Source organism: Sitophilus oryzae, unplaced genomic scaffold (genome assembly GCF_002938485.1).
Source record: "Sitophilus oryzae breed Bouriz unplaced genomic scaffold, Soryzae_2.0 scaffold_41_pilon_pilon, whole genome shotgun sequence".
Taxonomy (NCBI): domain Eukaryota; kingdom Metazoa; phylum Arthropoda; class Insecta; order Coleoptera; family Curculionidae; genus Sitophilus; species Sitophilus oryzae.
Window position 1 is genome coordinate 3,541,744 of NW_022146996.1, and position 13,605 is coordinate 3,555,348.

Sequence of the window (13,605 nt, forward strand, 5' to 3'; positions counted from 1 at the left end):
CTTAGTATTATTGTGAATTGACGTGATGGTTTATTCTACTGCAGATAAAGTCGAGATAATTAAAATGTTTTTAATTATCTTTAGTCAGTTATTTAATACCGACATCCAGATAAACATGTCAATAGAAAGTACATGCTGGAATTAATAGCTAAATTTAGAGAAACTGGAAGTGTTCGTATAAAGAAGCGAGAAGTTCCACCTGGTGTAGTTAACAATGAGGCGATGCAAATAGTAGTACTGGGACAAATCCATGCCGAACGAAGAATGAGTGTTAGACAATTGGCAACAGCCAACAGCCACAGGAATAAGTAAGAGAAGTGTTCACAGGATACTAAAGTTCCACAAATTCCATCCTTACAAACTTCATCTGGTCTAAGAATTGAACGAAGATGATTACGACAGACGATTACAATTCTGTGTAGAACTAAGTGAAATGCTTATTGCTACACCACGTCTTCTTTTCAACGTATGCTTTTCGGATGAATGTACATTTTTCCTCAATGGAACAGTAAATCGCCACAATTGTCGCTACTGGTCTGATACCAATCCTAGAGAATTCCGTGAGGTTCATACTCAGTACCCTGAAAAAATTAATGTATGGGCTGGAATCTTTGACGACTGTCTAGACCCGTTCTTTCTGGATGGAAATATATACCTGGATTTTTGGAAAATGCCATAAATCCCAGCATTACACAAATCATTGAGAATGAAGATCACTATGTCGAAAATTAACTTGTGTTTTAACAAGATGGAGCTCCTCCACACAATGCTGTACGTGAGCGGCAGTATCTTGATAAAACATTTCCTGGTCGGTTGATTGGAAGAACGAGACTCTTTCTGGAATGGCCAGTTAGGTCACCGGATTTGTCTCCGCTGGATTTTTTTTATGGAGACATCTCAATACAAAAGTATTCGCCACGCAACCGGAGATAGTAGAAGTATTACCCCTATACGTACACGAGTACGCGGTTATAACACTCGAAATATTACAACACATCCGAGAATGCTTTGAGCAGAACCTGTATTCGTGCATGGAAGCAGGGGGTGCTCAATTCGAACATTTAATCAAGTAATCGTTTCAAAGCAGGATACTACTTTTTGTGTATTATTCCTTCAGCAAAATCTTGTTGATTTAAATTTCTTATTTTAGACTCCATTTCGATTCCTGTACAACTAATCAAATATCAAAGCAACATCGATTTAAGAAAAGTTTATTTTTCAGTCCGATTCTATCAAATGTGACAAAAACTCCAAAAATGAGTCGGCGCTGAAAAAAAGCTTTAATAACCTTTCAAATGATGTGCTACTCGATCCCGCATAATATTTAAGATTTTAATAGTGGATGTCACCCCCTCGTGGGGTTTGAATTAGCGGCTTCAAAAATAGTCGCATCTTATTTCCCCTACGAAAATAAAGTTGTCGTGTTTCACCGTTTTGTCCTTTTCACACCAGAAATGCCTTTAAATTGCATTGTTTCGTTTGAAATGGAACACTCTGTATAATATTATTATTAAATATCGCTTTTAACAAATGTCGATGTTAATCGAACATCACTGTATATTGGTTGAGCTCTTTTGTTCGTCCCAATATTCGATGGCGGCTTCACTGTTAGATCTAAAAGTTACAAAGTCAATACTTGTTTGTATTTAACTTTTTGCTTACTCTGTAACACCTATCTTAAAGGTTTGTATAAAGAAAGTGTTAAATTGAATTAAAATACCTATATACTACAACTATAAGACTAGGGAAGCTTAAGTGATTATTTATACTGGCAACTGGCACCATAATTATAAAAGTATAATCTATCATTTCGATTACCAAGTGCATTTACGAATAAAGTTTTTTAATTAGTGGAATATCATTAATAAATAATAATAATTAATTGATTATTTTATCGTGCAATTGTCAAGTCATTAAAGTAATTACAGAAATAAAGCTGTCTAATATTGACACAATTTAAGCAAAATTGTTAAATAGGTGCTTCAGTAGAAACTAAATAAAATAAACTGGACTTGGTTTTACATGATATCTCACAAATTTTTGTAGTGGAGGAACTGTGTTGCTAGACTTTTTCTAGGTATTTCTAGGCATTTCTTTATATTCTATGTTTTTGATGGTGTAAGAGTCTCAATTTATTTTTCTTTGGTTCAGTGAAAAAATAAATAGCCTTACTGGCGTACAGTAGTAAACTTAAATCTCTCGGGCGCCACCTCTGTTATTTATAGTGGAAGAGGTCCACGTTTCGCCAATACGGGTAGCTTTTATACAGTGGAGATACCAGGGAGTGATGAAATGAAAAGAAATAAAACACACAGTTAACTATAACATAACATTAAGGCTTTATTTAATTAATTAACTATATGCTAAATACCCCAGGAAGTTTCACGACTTTACATTGTAGTGAAAGTGAAAGAAAATTTATAGTTAATGACTCGTAAAATAAAATTTACAACAACAATCGAGCACCTCTAGAGTTTTGACCGTATAATCTCGATATGCAACTCACTGTCCGATTTTATCACGCGAATTCAAAGCGCGTTTTTGACATGACGTTCTAGTAAATAAAACGACGCGAGTTTCTAACCGGCGTCTAACTTAACGGCGTCCTAGTAAACACAGACATGTACGTACCGGAGCGATATACTATTTTATAACCCGACTTTCTAAACGTCGGCGACGTCGTTACAGACGTCCCGGGATAAACAAGCGCGAGCCCTGGATCGTTCGCAGCAGAACGAAACGGCGTCCTGTGGGGATAATTACGCACCCGGAGCCCCTGAATCGTGCGCAGTAGAACGAAACGGCGTCCTGTGGGATAGATACGCACGCGAGCCCTGAATCGGTCGCAGTAGGACGAAACGGAGTCCTGTGGGATAGGTACGCACGCGAGCCCTGAATCGTTCGCAGTAGGACGAAACGGCGTCCTGTGGGATAATTACGCACCCGAGCCCTGAATCGTGCGCAGTAGAACGAAACGGCGTCCTGTGGGATAGATACGCACGCGAGCCCTGAATCGGTCGCAGTAGGACGAAACGGAGTCCTGTGGGATAGGTACGCACGCGAGCCCTGAATCGTTCGCAGTAGGACGAAACGGAGTCCTGTGGGATAGGTACGCACGCGAGCCCTGGATCGTGCGCAGTAGAACGAAACGGCGTCTCGGTTAGTCGCCTGGATAAGCGCAGTCCACACCGCCCGGTCAGGACCACCTCGGGATGTCGGCGAGATCCCACGGCGCTCCTGATGAGAATACGGGAACTACAGAACCAGTCGCGGGATAGACGAGATCCTGCTTTAGTTCCAAGAACATTCGCGACCCGGGTATTTACTGTACTACCTTAACCGCTATCTGTCTCCCTTTTTAATAAAAGAAATCGGTCTTCGCGTCCACGGGATCCGTTCAGCTCCCCTACCTGCTAGAAGACGGTTGGCCCTGAACGAATACAAGTTTTTGCTAGCTAATGCGATCGCGCGTTCTAACTATCTCTGTCTCCCTTATCCCTATAACGCGTCAAGGCAGTAAAGTAAACGGTATTAACAATAAAAAGAATACGACCTACCTCGATCACTTTGGCGGTGGGTGCTTACCTTATACAATACGGCGGCAGGCGGCGGGCTGGCAGCAGGACACTTGGCAGGGCACTCCGGACTCGAACTTCACTGTTCACGCGACCACACAACTCACTCTGTAGTGCCAGTACTGCCGAGGGTACTTCGACTACGGTCCCCTCCACTCAACCTGCACTGGTAGGGAGAGCGGCGAAAACGTCCTCTCGGTTTCTCGCACCGAACCACACGGCGACCAAAACCGATCAAACTCTTTACAAAATGGAAATTAAATATTTAACTTATTTAATTCAACAATAGAAACATTAATGAAGTTCACAATGAATAATGAGTTAACAATAAAATACCCCTACCTGTCATTATTACAAGAGAATCAAGTCTCTATTATTCTCGTATAATATTAATATAATATACAGGGTGGCCCAGAAATTTTATGAACTTCATTACACCCCTTACTTCGGTTAAAAATATATGAACATATATTTTGTCAGCTATGCTGAAATGAAACTTCCTGTTAAAAACAGCTTTCGTTTGACCAAAACTTAAGTTAACGCCCAGTATATCTCTTAAAGTCTAATAAAAACAACAACAAATTCGGAATGTTTATTGAGCCAAACTTAATCTAATAAAATAAAACCAATTCGAATATTGTTTCATCCTAAAGCTTAAGCTAACGCCCAGTATATCTCTTTGAAAGTCTAATAAAACAACAACAAATTCCCATGAAATGCTTATTGGGCCAAACTTAACCTACTACAACAACAATAAATTCGGATATTTACTGGGCAAGATTTCATCTAACAAAACAACAAAATTCGAATGGTTACGGGGCAAACTTAATCTAAAACTTTGATATATCTGGGACCTGGTATCACTTTGATTATGCTTACAACTAAAAGAAAACAACCATAAACTCAAATGTTTATTTGTCAAGTCTTAATCTAAACTTTCGTATCGCAATCATGATTGGTTACTAAATAAAACGACCAAATCAAATGTTTATTTTCAAAATGCAAAACTTCTAACTAAATTACGCAATATCTTCGGTCTTCTTCAACTTGAAGATCTTCCTTCGGCGGTGTGTAGAGCTTCGACGTGTCGAGCTTGCTCCAACGGTGTTTGCGGCTTCGGTGAGTCCCTCGTTGTCCAGCGGTGTTGAAAGCTTCGGTGGGTCCCTCGTTGTCCAGCGGTGTTGAAAGCTTCGGTGAGTCCCTCGTTGTCCAGCGGTGTTGAAAGCTTCGGTGAGTCTCTCGTTGTCCAGCGGCGTTGAAGGCTTCGGTGAGTCCCTCGTGGTCCAGCGGAGTTGAGAACTTCGGTGAGTCCCTCATGGTCCAACGACGTAGATCTATCCTGCAAATGGTTCAGTCATGGAGACCCATACACCTATAACACAAATTAATTAGTTCAACTCTTCTGGCACGTGGGACGATTGGTCGCAATGTATTTTCATATATATATATTTTTTTTTTTTTTTTAAAAAACACGACCAGATGAGAGATACTACTAAAACCCCCTTTTTGTTTCCCTCTTTAATTTTAATTTTTAACTTTTTTTTTTCAAAAAGAAAATAACTAACCAGGACCAAACCTCGTAGACATAACATAGAGACTTAAAATCGCGCAATATTCCTCTTTTCTTTCCCTTAGTAATAAAAAAAAACAGAAGAAATTATATTTCCCTTTTTTGTTTACTTTAACTATCAGAAGATATAACTTGACACCTTTTTTTTTTAAAGAAAAGTAAAACCCCTTAAAAAAAAGTGAACAAGAAATGAAAACTCAGAATCTGATGACTTGTGGACTGATGACATTGTGGCGACAGACTCCTGTTGCTGGACGTCCGGCATTTTCAGACGGGCCAGGACATCGGGCTTTTCTGCATGTCACCTCTCCACTTCTTCCCTGGCAAATTGTTGCTGTCTCCGCCTAGACTGGCTTCCAGATACATGGGAATGTGGGGGAGTTGGTTAGCGCCAGTGTGGCCTGCAGATAGTTCCTGGCAGTGACTCATGAGTCATGAGTCGTTATAGTCTGAAAAATTCAAAATAAAATGAGTTCCACAACTTCATCAGTCGGGACGGGTTTTTTTTTAGATACTGTTTAGATGCCTGTTGATCTTCCTCTTGACCAACATCCATCAGCCCAGGATTCGGTGTGATTTGAACGGGAAGGTATACATCTACACTTGCAATCTTGTGATCGCACGCCGAGTGTTCCACATCTGGAACAGAACAAAATAAATCTTCTGACATACACCAATGTAGGTGTCCGGGGTTTCCACATCGCCAGCAAACATTCTTCTCCACTGGAACTCGATCAGAGTTTTGAAGCAATACATCTTTGAGTCAGAAAACTTGTTAGTTTGATCGTCTGCGGAACTCTTCTTACAGGACTCTGTAGACTCGTTTTTATCGGAAGGCGACCGCCTTTAGAAACGGATGCTTGATTATTGGTCTTTCCCAACTTCTCGGTTGTTTGTTCAACATTTTTCTTCGGGTTTACTTGTAAACCTTCGGCGGAGCTTCGGATCTTTAAACTTGACATGACATTACAAGACGAAACCACCGATTCTGCACTCACCAACTTAGCATTCAATCGGATCTGTCGGGTTCGTAAATCAATCTGGAAGTCATGTTTGCCCAGAATATCCATACCAATAATCATATCCGAAACTAAGTCTTTTAGACTGTGGAAAACCTCATTCAGAGACTGCTCTCCTACTTGGATTTTCATCCTAAATGCTGTGCTAATGGACTCCGTGGCACCATTAGCAAGTCTCGCTCCTTTTACCGTGGGTTTGACAGGAATTGCCTTGGAAGTTTGGCACTGTTCTGTCAATTTCTTTCCAATATAGGAATGGGCAGCTCCAGTATCCAGGAGTGCCAAATAGTCGGTGTTCCGGTAGCGAATCTTCACAACAGGACGAATTTCTTGACGTATGATTTGTGGTAATTCTTCAACAATCTCCGTTGGTGAATAATGTTGTTCCTGGGATATTTCTGTGCGGTTTGGTTCCCGCTTTCTTGGGCTCACACATGGACAATTCCTAGAAAGAACACCTGTCTTTTTGCATCGGGAACAAAAGATTTTGGGCTCGGATGTGCACTGTCTGCGGAAGTGTCCTGTCTGTCCACATCTCCAACAGATTGCTTCTGAAGTCTGTTTTGCAGAGTTCGGCGCTCTATACGGATATCTTGAAACACGGGGAGTAACAGACACATGTCTCTGTTTACTCTGAGACGGCGATTGGCTCTGGATAACCATCAGGTTGCTCCTGGCTCCAGCATGCTCATTTTCCAGCCTGTCTCGCCGAGGCGTATTATTCGGTCGGGCTTCGACATCGGACGGTGCATAAGTACGGGACGATCGCTGCAGTTCCTGATTAAGCAGTTCAAACTCCTTGGTTATTCTTGAGAACGATGAAATATCGTGAAAATCTCCTCTTCGGACATACTGACGAAATTCAGGTAACAAATTTCTGTACAACCACTGCAATTCTTGATTCAGAGAGATGCTGCCATGTCTGCGGATCAACGTTTGAAGATCAGTGATGTACGCCGTGACAGACTCGTTATGTCTTTGCACTCGACGACTTATCTTCGCCTCTAGGTCCACCTCATAATTTACTGGATAATAAAAAATTTTAAATTCTCCAGTAAATTCTTCCCAGGTCCTGTAATTTACTCGGTTATTGCGGTACCAGAGCGCAGCTTCTCCTTGCAAAACTTCTGGCAAATGTGGCAATAAACGATCCGGATGTATATTCTGTGCTATACAAATTTCTTCCAGTCTCTCTAAGAATGTTACAGGGTCCGAGCGACCATTAAATGTCACCCCCCATTTGTAAACTTGTATAGGATTAGTATTAAAACTATTTGACATACCTGGATTTATCGGCAGAGGGACAGGCTGTGAAGTAGAAGTATAGACCACCGGAGAAGGCACTACACGTCCAGCAATGTATCCACTCGAGGTTGCTGTCACTGTAGTTGTCACTGTCGTAGTGGTCAGGGTGGCTGTAGAGCTCACTGTCGGTACAACAGCACTATTTCCAGGAAATCCAAAAGGCTGTGCGACAGGCTGTGGACTCGCCTGTCCTTCTCTAATGAATCTCACTATTCTTCTTCGCATTTCTTCGACAGTCCCGGTACTATCCAGTCCAAAACGCACCAGTTGTGCGGCTAATTCAGACTTCTTCAGGGAATAAATCCACCCTGTCCTGAAATCAGATTCAGCACTTGTGCCAGACGGCGCCAGGTTCAAACCTGTATGCGACAGCGACGGTACGGCGTCGTTACCTTCAACGGAAGCACCGATCGACAAAAAATCTTCCTCAGTTTCCATATCGCTCTAGATTTCACTAGTCTTTTAACACAGAAACACTGAGACTTTACTTGTCTCTAGAGGTACTTATGCTCGACGGTTGTTACTTTCTTTTCACCTCCTCTCACACTGTTTCAATAGCTTTCTTGCTTTTACTAGCTTTACCCGGTTTTCCTGGTATTTTGACGGTTTAATCTTCAAAACAATCAAGTCCCTGCTCGGGCGCCAATTTTGTAAGAGTCTCAATTTATTTTTCTTTGGTTCAGTGAAAAATAAATAGCCTTACTGGCGTACAGTAGGAAATTTAAATCTCTCGGGCGCCACCTCTGTTATTTATAGTGGAAGAGGACCACGTTTCGCCAATACGGGTAGCTTTTATACAGTGGAGATACCAGGGAGTGTTGAAATGAAAAGAAATAAAACACACAGTTAACTATAACATAACATTAAGGCTTTATTTAATTAATTAACTATATGCTAAATACCCCAGGAAGTTTCACGACTTTAAATTGTAATGAAAGTGAAAGAAAATTTATAATGAAAGACTCGTAAAATGAAATTTACAACAACAATCGAGCACCTCTAGAGTTTTGACCGTATAATCTCGATATGCAACTCACTGTCCGATTTAATCACGCGAATTCAAAGCGCGTTTTTGACATGACGTTCTAGTAAATAAAACGACGCGAGTTCCTAACGGCGTCCTAGTAAACACAGACATGTACGTACCGGAGCGATATACTCTTTTATAACCCGACTTTCTAAACGTCGGCGACGTCGTTACAGACGTCCCGGGATAAACAAACGCGAGCCCTGGATCGTTTGTCGTAGAACGAAACGGCGTCCTGTGGGATAATTACGCACCCGAGCCCTGAATCGTGCGCAGTAGAACGAAACGGCGTCCTGTGGGATAGATACGCACGCGAGCCCTGAATCGTTCGCAGTAGGACGAAACGGAGTCCTGTGGGATAGGTACGCACGCGAGTCCTGGATCGTTCGCAGTAGGACAAAACGGAGTCCTGTGGGATAGGTACGCACGCGAGTCCTGGATCGTTCGCAGTAGGACGAAACGGAGTCCTGTGGGATAGGTACGCACGCGAGCCCTGGATCGTCGCAGCAGGGACGAAACGGAGTCCCTGTGGGATAGGTACGCACGCGAGCCCTGAATCGCTTCGCAGTGGGACGAAACGGAGTCCTGTGGGATAGGTACGCACGCGAGCCCTGGATCGTGCGCAGTAGAACGAAACGGCGTCTCGGTTAGTCGCCTGGATAAGTGCAGTCCATTACCGCCTGGTCAGGACCACCCGGGATGTCGGCGAGATCCCACGGCGCTCCTGATGAGAATACGGGAACTACAGAACCAGTCGCGGGATAGACGAGATCCCAAGCTTTAGTTCCAAGAACATTCGCGACCCGGGTAGTTTACTGTACCACTACCTTAACCGCCGCTATCTGTCTCCCCTTTAATAAAAGAAATCGGTCTTCGCGTTTGACGGGATCCGTTCAGCTCCCCCACCCAGGAAGACGGCGCTGGCCCTGAACGAATACAAGTTTTTGCTAGCTAATGCGATCGCGCGTTCTAACTATCTCTGTCTCCCTTATCCCTATAACGCGTCAAGGCAGTAAAGTAAACGGTATTAACAATAAAAAGAATACGACCTACTCTCGATCACTTTGGCGGTGGGTGCTTACCTTATACAATACGGCGGCAGGCGGCAGGCGGCAGGCGGCTGGCAGCAGGACACTTGGCAGGGCACTCCGGACTCGAACTTCACTGTTCACGTGTGCGACCACACAACTCACTCTGTAGTGCTGGGGCACGCTGAGGGTAGCTGACTACGGTCCCTCCACTCCAACCTGCACTGGTAGGGAGAGTGGCGTAGAACGTCTCGGTTTCTCGCACCGAACCACGGCGATCAAAAACCGATCAAAACTCTCTTACAAAATGGAAATTAAATATTTAACTTATTTAATTCAACAATAGAAACATTAATGAAGTTCATTACAATAATGAGTTAACAATAAAATACCCTACCTGTCATTATTACAAGAGAATCAAGTCTCTATTATTCTCGTATAATATTAATATAATATACAGGGTGGCCCAGAAATTTTATGAACTTCATTACAATGGGTTAATTTATACAACAAGAGAACAACGACTATGAGACTCTACGAGAGAAAACTAAGACAGGATTTTGTCGCTTTGATCAGTACGTATATTCAAAATATTCGAAATACCATCTACGAATACCATTAAAAGAGAAACGTCACAAATGCATGTATCTCTTTTTGTTCGAAACAGATCTAGGCCAGTAAACGTAGCCGAGTATTATATGTAAAGGTGAAAAAAAATAGTAACCAATCAATCTCAACGGGAATGTGTAGATAATGATCTCCTATTTTACCCCTCAAAAGTCCCATTCGGTCCCAGTGGGAGAAGTTTGAAAAAAACCGCCGCCATCTTGGATTTTTTAGTTTTTTTCAAATATCTCCGTTAGCATAACTTTTTCCGAAAAAACTAAAGATACGTTTTTTGTCGAGAATTAAATTTAGAATATTTTTCCTTTAATCATTTTTGTTCTAAAATAAATAGTAATAGAGATAGAACAATTTTTTACTATACGTTATGTAAATTTTCCAGATTTTTAAACCAATCAGCTATAATTTTTGGCATTAACAGTATAGTGTTAATATAGATAAACCAAGTATAAATTTAAGCATTAAAACAATTAAAAATAACGTTTAAATATTATTTATTAAATAAAATTATTGTTAAAAAAGATATTATTAAATTAAAGTTATTAAATAAAATCTGCTGTGACGTCATCCTGAGCGTAATTTTCGTCCTCAACTAAAATACAAAAGTTTGTACAACTAATTCCTTAGCACTAACCACACTTTGAAGAACATTTAAGACCCAGTTATCTACAAGAGCAATTTTTAGAGCACTGACTTCTTTGCAATTGCAAAAAAATAATTTTAGTAGGTCAGGAGGCACCTCTTCTGTTGATTGAATAGGTGTCAGATTACCTTTTTGATCTTTCTTCCATCCATATTGTAAAGGATCTAACTTGTTACCAATCCATTCATGAATCTGAAATATACAACTTATAACATTTTCTATAATAGATATATCTTTACAGTTACCTGAAAGCATGTCCTGAGTAAATTGAGTTTTGCAGAGTTCTCAGTTGGACGCAAACTGGCTAAATTAAAGGTAGTCTTAAGGGCTTGTCTTTATGTAATCCGATTGTATAGAGTGTCTCTCAGATAGTTAATATGTAATATAGATAGCTCTGAATGAAACAAGTCATCTTTATTAGCATTTTTTTTATCTTTTAAATAAAATGGAGGTGTATCACATCCCGATAAAACATGTAAAAACAATATGTGTTTTTTAAAAGTCCCATGTTGTCTTGTACCTCAGATATTTTATCACCTCTTGCTGCTTTTCCCGGAAGAAGCATGGATATATTTTTATGTTTTGAATGGTATATAAGTAAAATCATAATATCAGTATCCTCGGAGACAACTGTTATATGTTTTGTGAGATTTTTTTCAAAAAGCACTAAAAAGTCGATTCTAAAAATATCCAAAATATAAGAAAGACAAAATGGGACGTTTAAAAAACACATATTGTTTTTACATGCTATATCAGGCTGTACTACCTCCTTTTTATTTAAATAATCAAAAAAAATGTACTTGAAAATATGTCGATATAAAATGTCGATACTGAAAAAAGATAACGATCTTTATCAAAACCTCCACGTATTTTTAAGAAAAAAATTCTAACAAAGATAACTTGTTTCAGTCAGGATTAAATTCAAGAGAATTTATTCTTATTTATAGCTTTAAAAGATTAAAGCTATACCACTGTCCAAGCTGTATTAAACATATTAACCATCTGAGATACACTCTATACAATAGGATTACATCAAGACAAGCCCTAAAGACTACCTTTAATTTAGCTAATTTGCCTCCAACTGAGAACTATGCGAAATTCCATTTACTCAGAATATATTTTTACAGGTAACTGTAAAGATATATCTATTATAGGAAATGTATTAAGTTGTATTTTTTAGATTCCAGAATGGATTGGTAACAAAGCAAATCCTTTACAATATGGATGAAAGAAAAATCAAAAAGGCAATCTGACACTATTCAATCAATAGAAGATGTGTCTTCTAACCTACTAAAATTATTTTTTTTCAATTGCAAACAGAGTCAGTGCTCTACAAATTACTCTTGTAGAAAACTGGGTCTTTAATGTTGCTCAAAGTGTGGTCAGTGCTACGGAATCAGTTGCACAAACTTTTGTATTTTAGTTGAGGATGAAAATGACGCTCAGGATGACGTCAGAGCAGATTTTATTTAATAACTTTAATTTAATAATAATTTTTTTAACAATAATTTTATTTAATAAGTAATATCTAAACATTATTTTTAATTGTTTTTATGCTTAAATTTATACTTGTGGTTTATCTACATTATCACTATACTGTTAACGCAAAAATTATATCTGATTGGTTTAAAAAAACTGGAAAATTTATAAAACGTATAGTAAAAAATTGCTCTATCTCTATTACTATTTATTTTAGAAAAAAAATTATTGAAGGTGGGATGTTCTAAATTTAATTCTCTACAAAAAGTATATCTTTAGTTTTTTCGAAAAAAGTTATGCAAACGAAGATATTTAAAATAAATCCAAGATGGCGGCGTTTTTTTTTTCAAACTTCCCCCACTGGGACCGAATGGGACTTTTGAGGAGTTAAATAGGAGATCATTATCTACACATTCCCGTTGAGATCGGTTGGTTACTAATTTTTTCCATCTCAACCTCCAGATTGACTGGCCTAATCTACGCAATTTGATTTTTGAGGATTTGTTAAATTTGGTTTAAAACATCATAAGATTTATCTCATTAGCAGTACTAAGAATCGATAATTTTTGCCCAAAAGTGGATTTATCACATTTTGCCTGTTCGTTCCTCAACTCTTTGCTGGTAAACAAAATTTGCTTAACAACATAACACAAAATATTTAACGTTTTTTTTTTAATTTGCAACAGGTGAGATACATATCCTGGAACTTTATAGAGCTACTAACAATGTGGTAGCTGTAGTATATAAACAACCTCTCAAATAGTGCCGTTCGGATTCGGCGATAAACTGTAGGTCCCGTGTAGTTGTAAAAACACTCATGACACACATCACAAGTACATGCGAAAGGTATCGAAAGATAAAAGTTGGGTTGATACATATCTTAGAGTTCCGTATTGCCGGATTTGCATCAAAAGTTCAAACCGCACAAGTAGACGTTTATGGAAAATATTGTATATATTGTTAGAACCTTATTTTTCACAATTAGTTACTCATTTTATTACAGATGTAATAGATTATAAGTGTGAAGTGTAATTATAGTGTTCTTTATGCTAGATATATTATCATTTCAGTAGGATATACTATACCTATATGAAAGTTTTTAAAATAGTTTTTATACAAATTTTCCTACAAATGTAAAGACCGGCAACACTATACGCCGCTTTTAATTTTGTCTCTCTGTCTGTCAACCGGTCATTTATATTATTCTCTGCCTTACACGTTAAAACTAGTCCAGAGCACACTTCTAAAATGACCAAATCGGTATACGTCGATACGTGCAGAAACTATGCTGCCTAAAGCAGAGCGAATATGCAAAGTTGTGCTTTTTTTTTCATA

General features: G+C 39.2%; 1 protein-coding gene across 1 annotated transcript; it reads right to left on the reverse strand.

Annotated features, from left to right (window-relative positions):
- Positions 1-4,589: 4,589 nt before the first annotated feature.
- LOC115885713 lies at positions 4,590-8,418 on the reverse strand. Its single transcript, XM_030904700.1, has 4 exons — positions 6,144-8,418; positions 5,900-6,092; positions 5,661-5,784; positions 4,590-4,914 (listed from the first exon to the last, which is right to left on the reverse strand). The coding sequence occupies exons 1-4, from the start codon at positions 7,905-7,907 to the stop codon at positions 4,590-4,592; spliced, it is 2,406 nt and encodes an 801-aa protein (XP_030760560.1). The 5' UTR covers positions 7,908-8,418.
- Between the last annotated feature and the right edge of the window lie 5,187 nt (positions 8,419-13,605).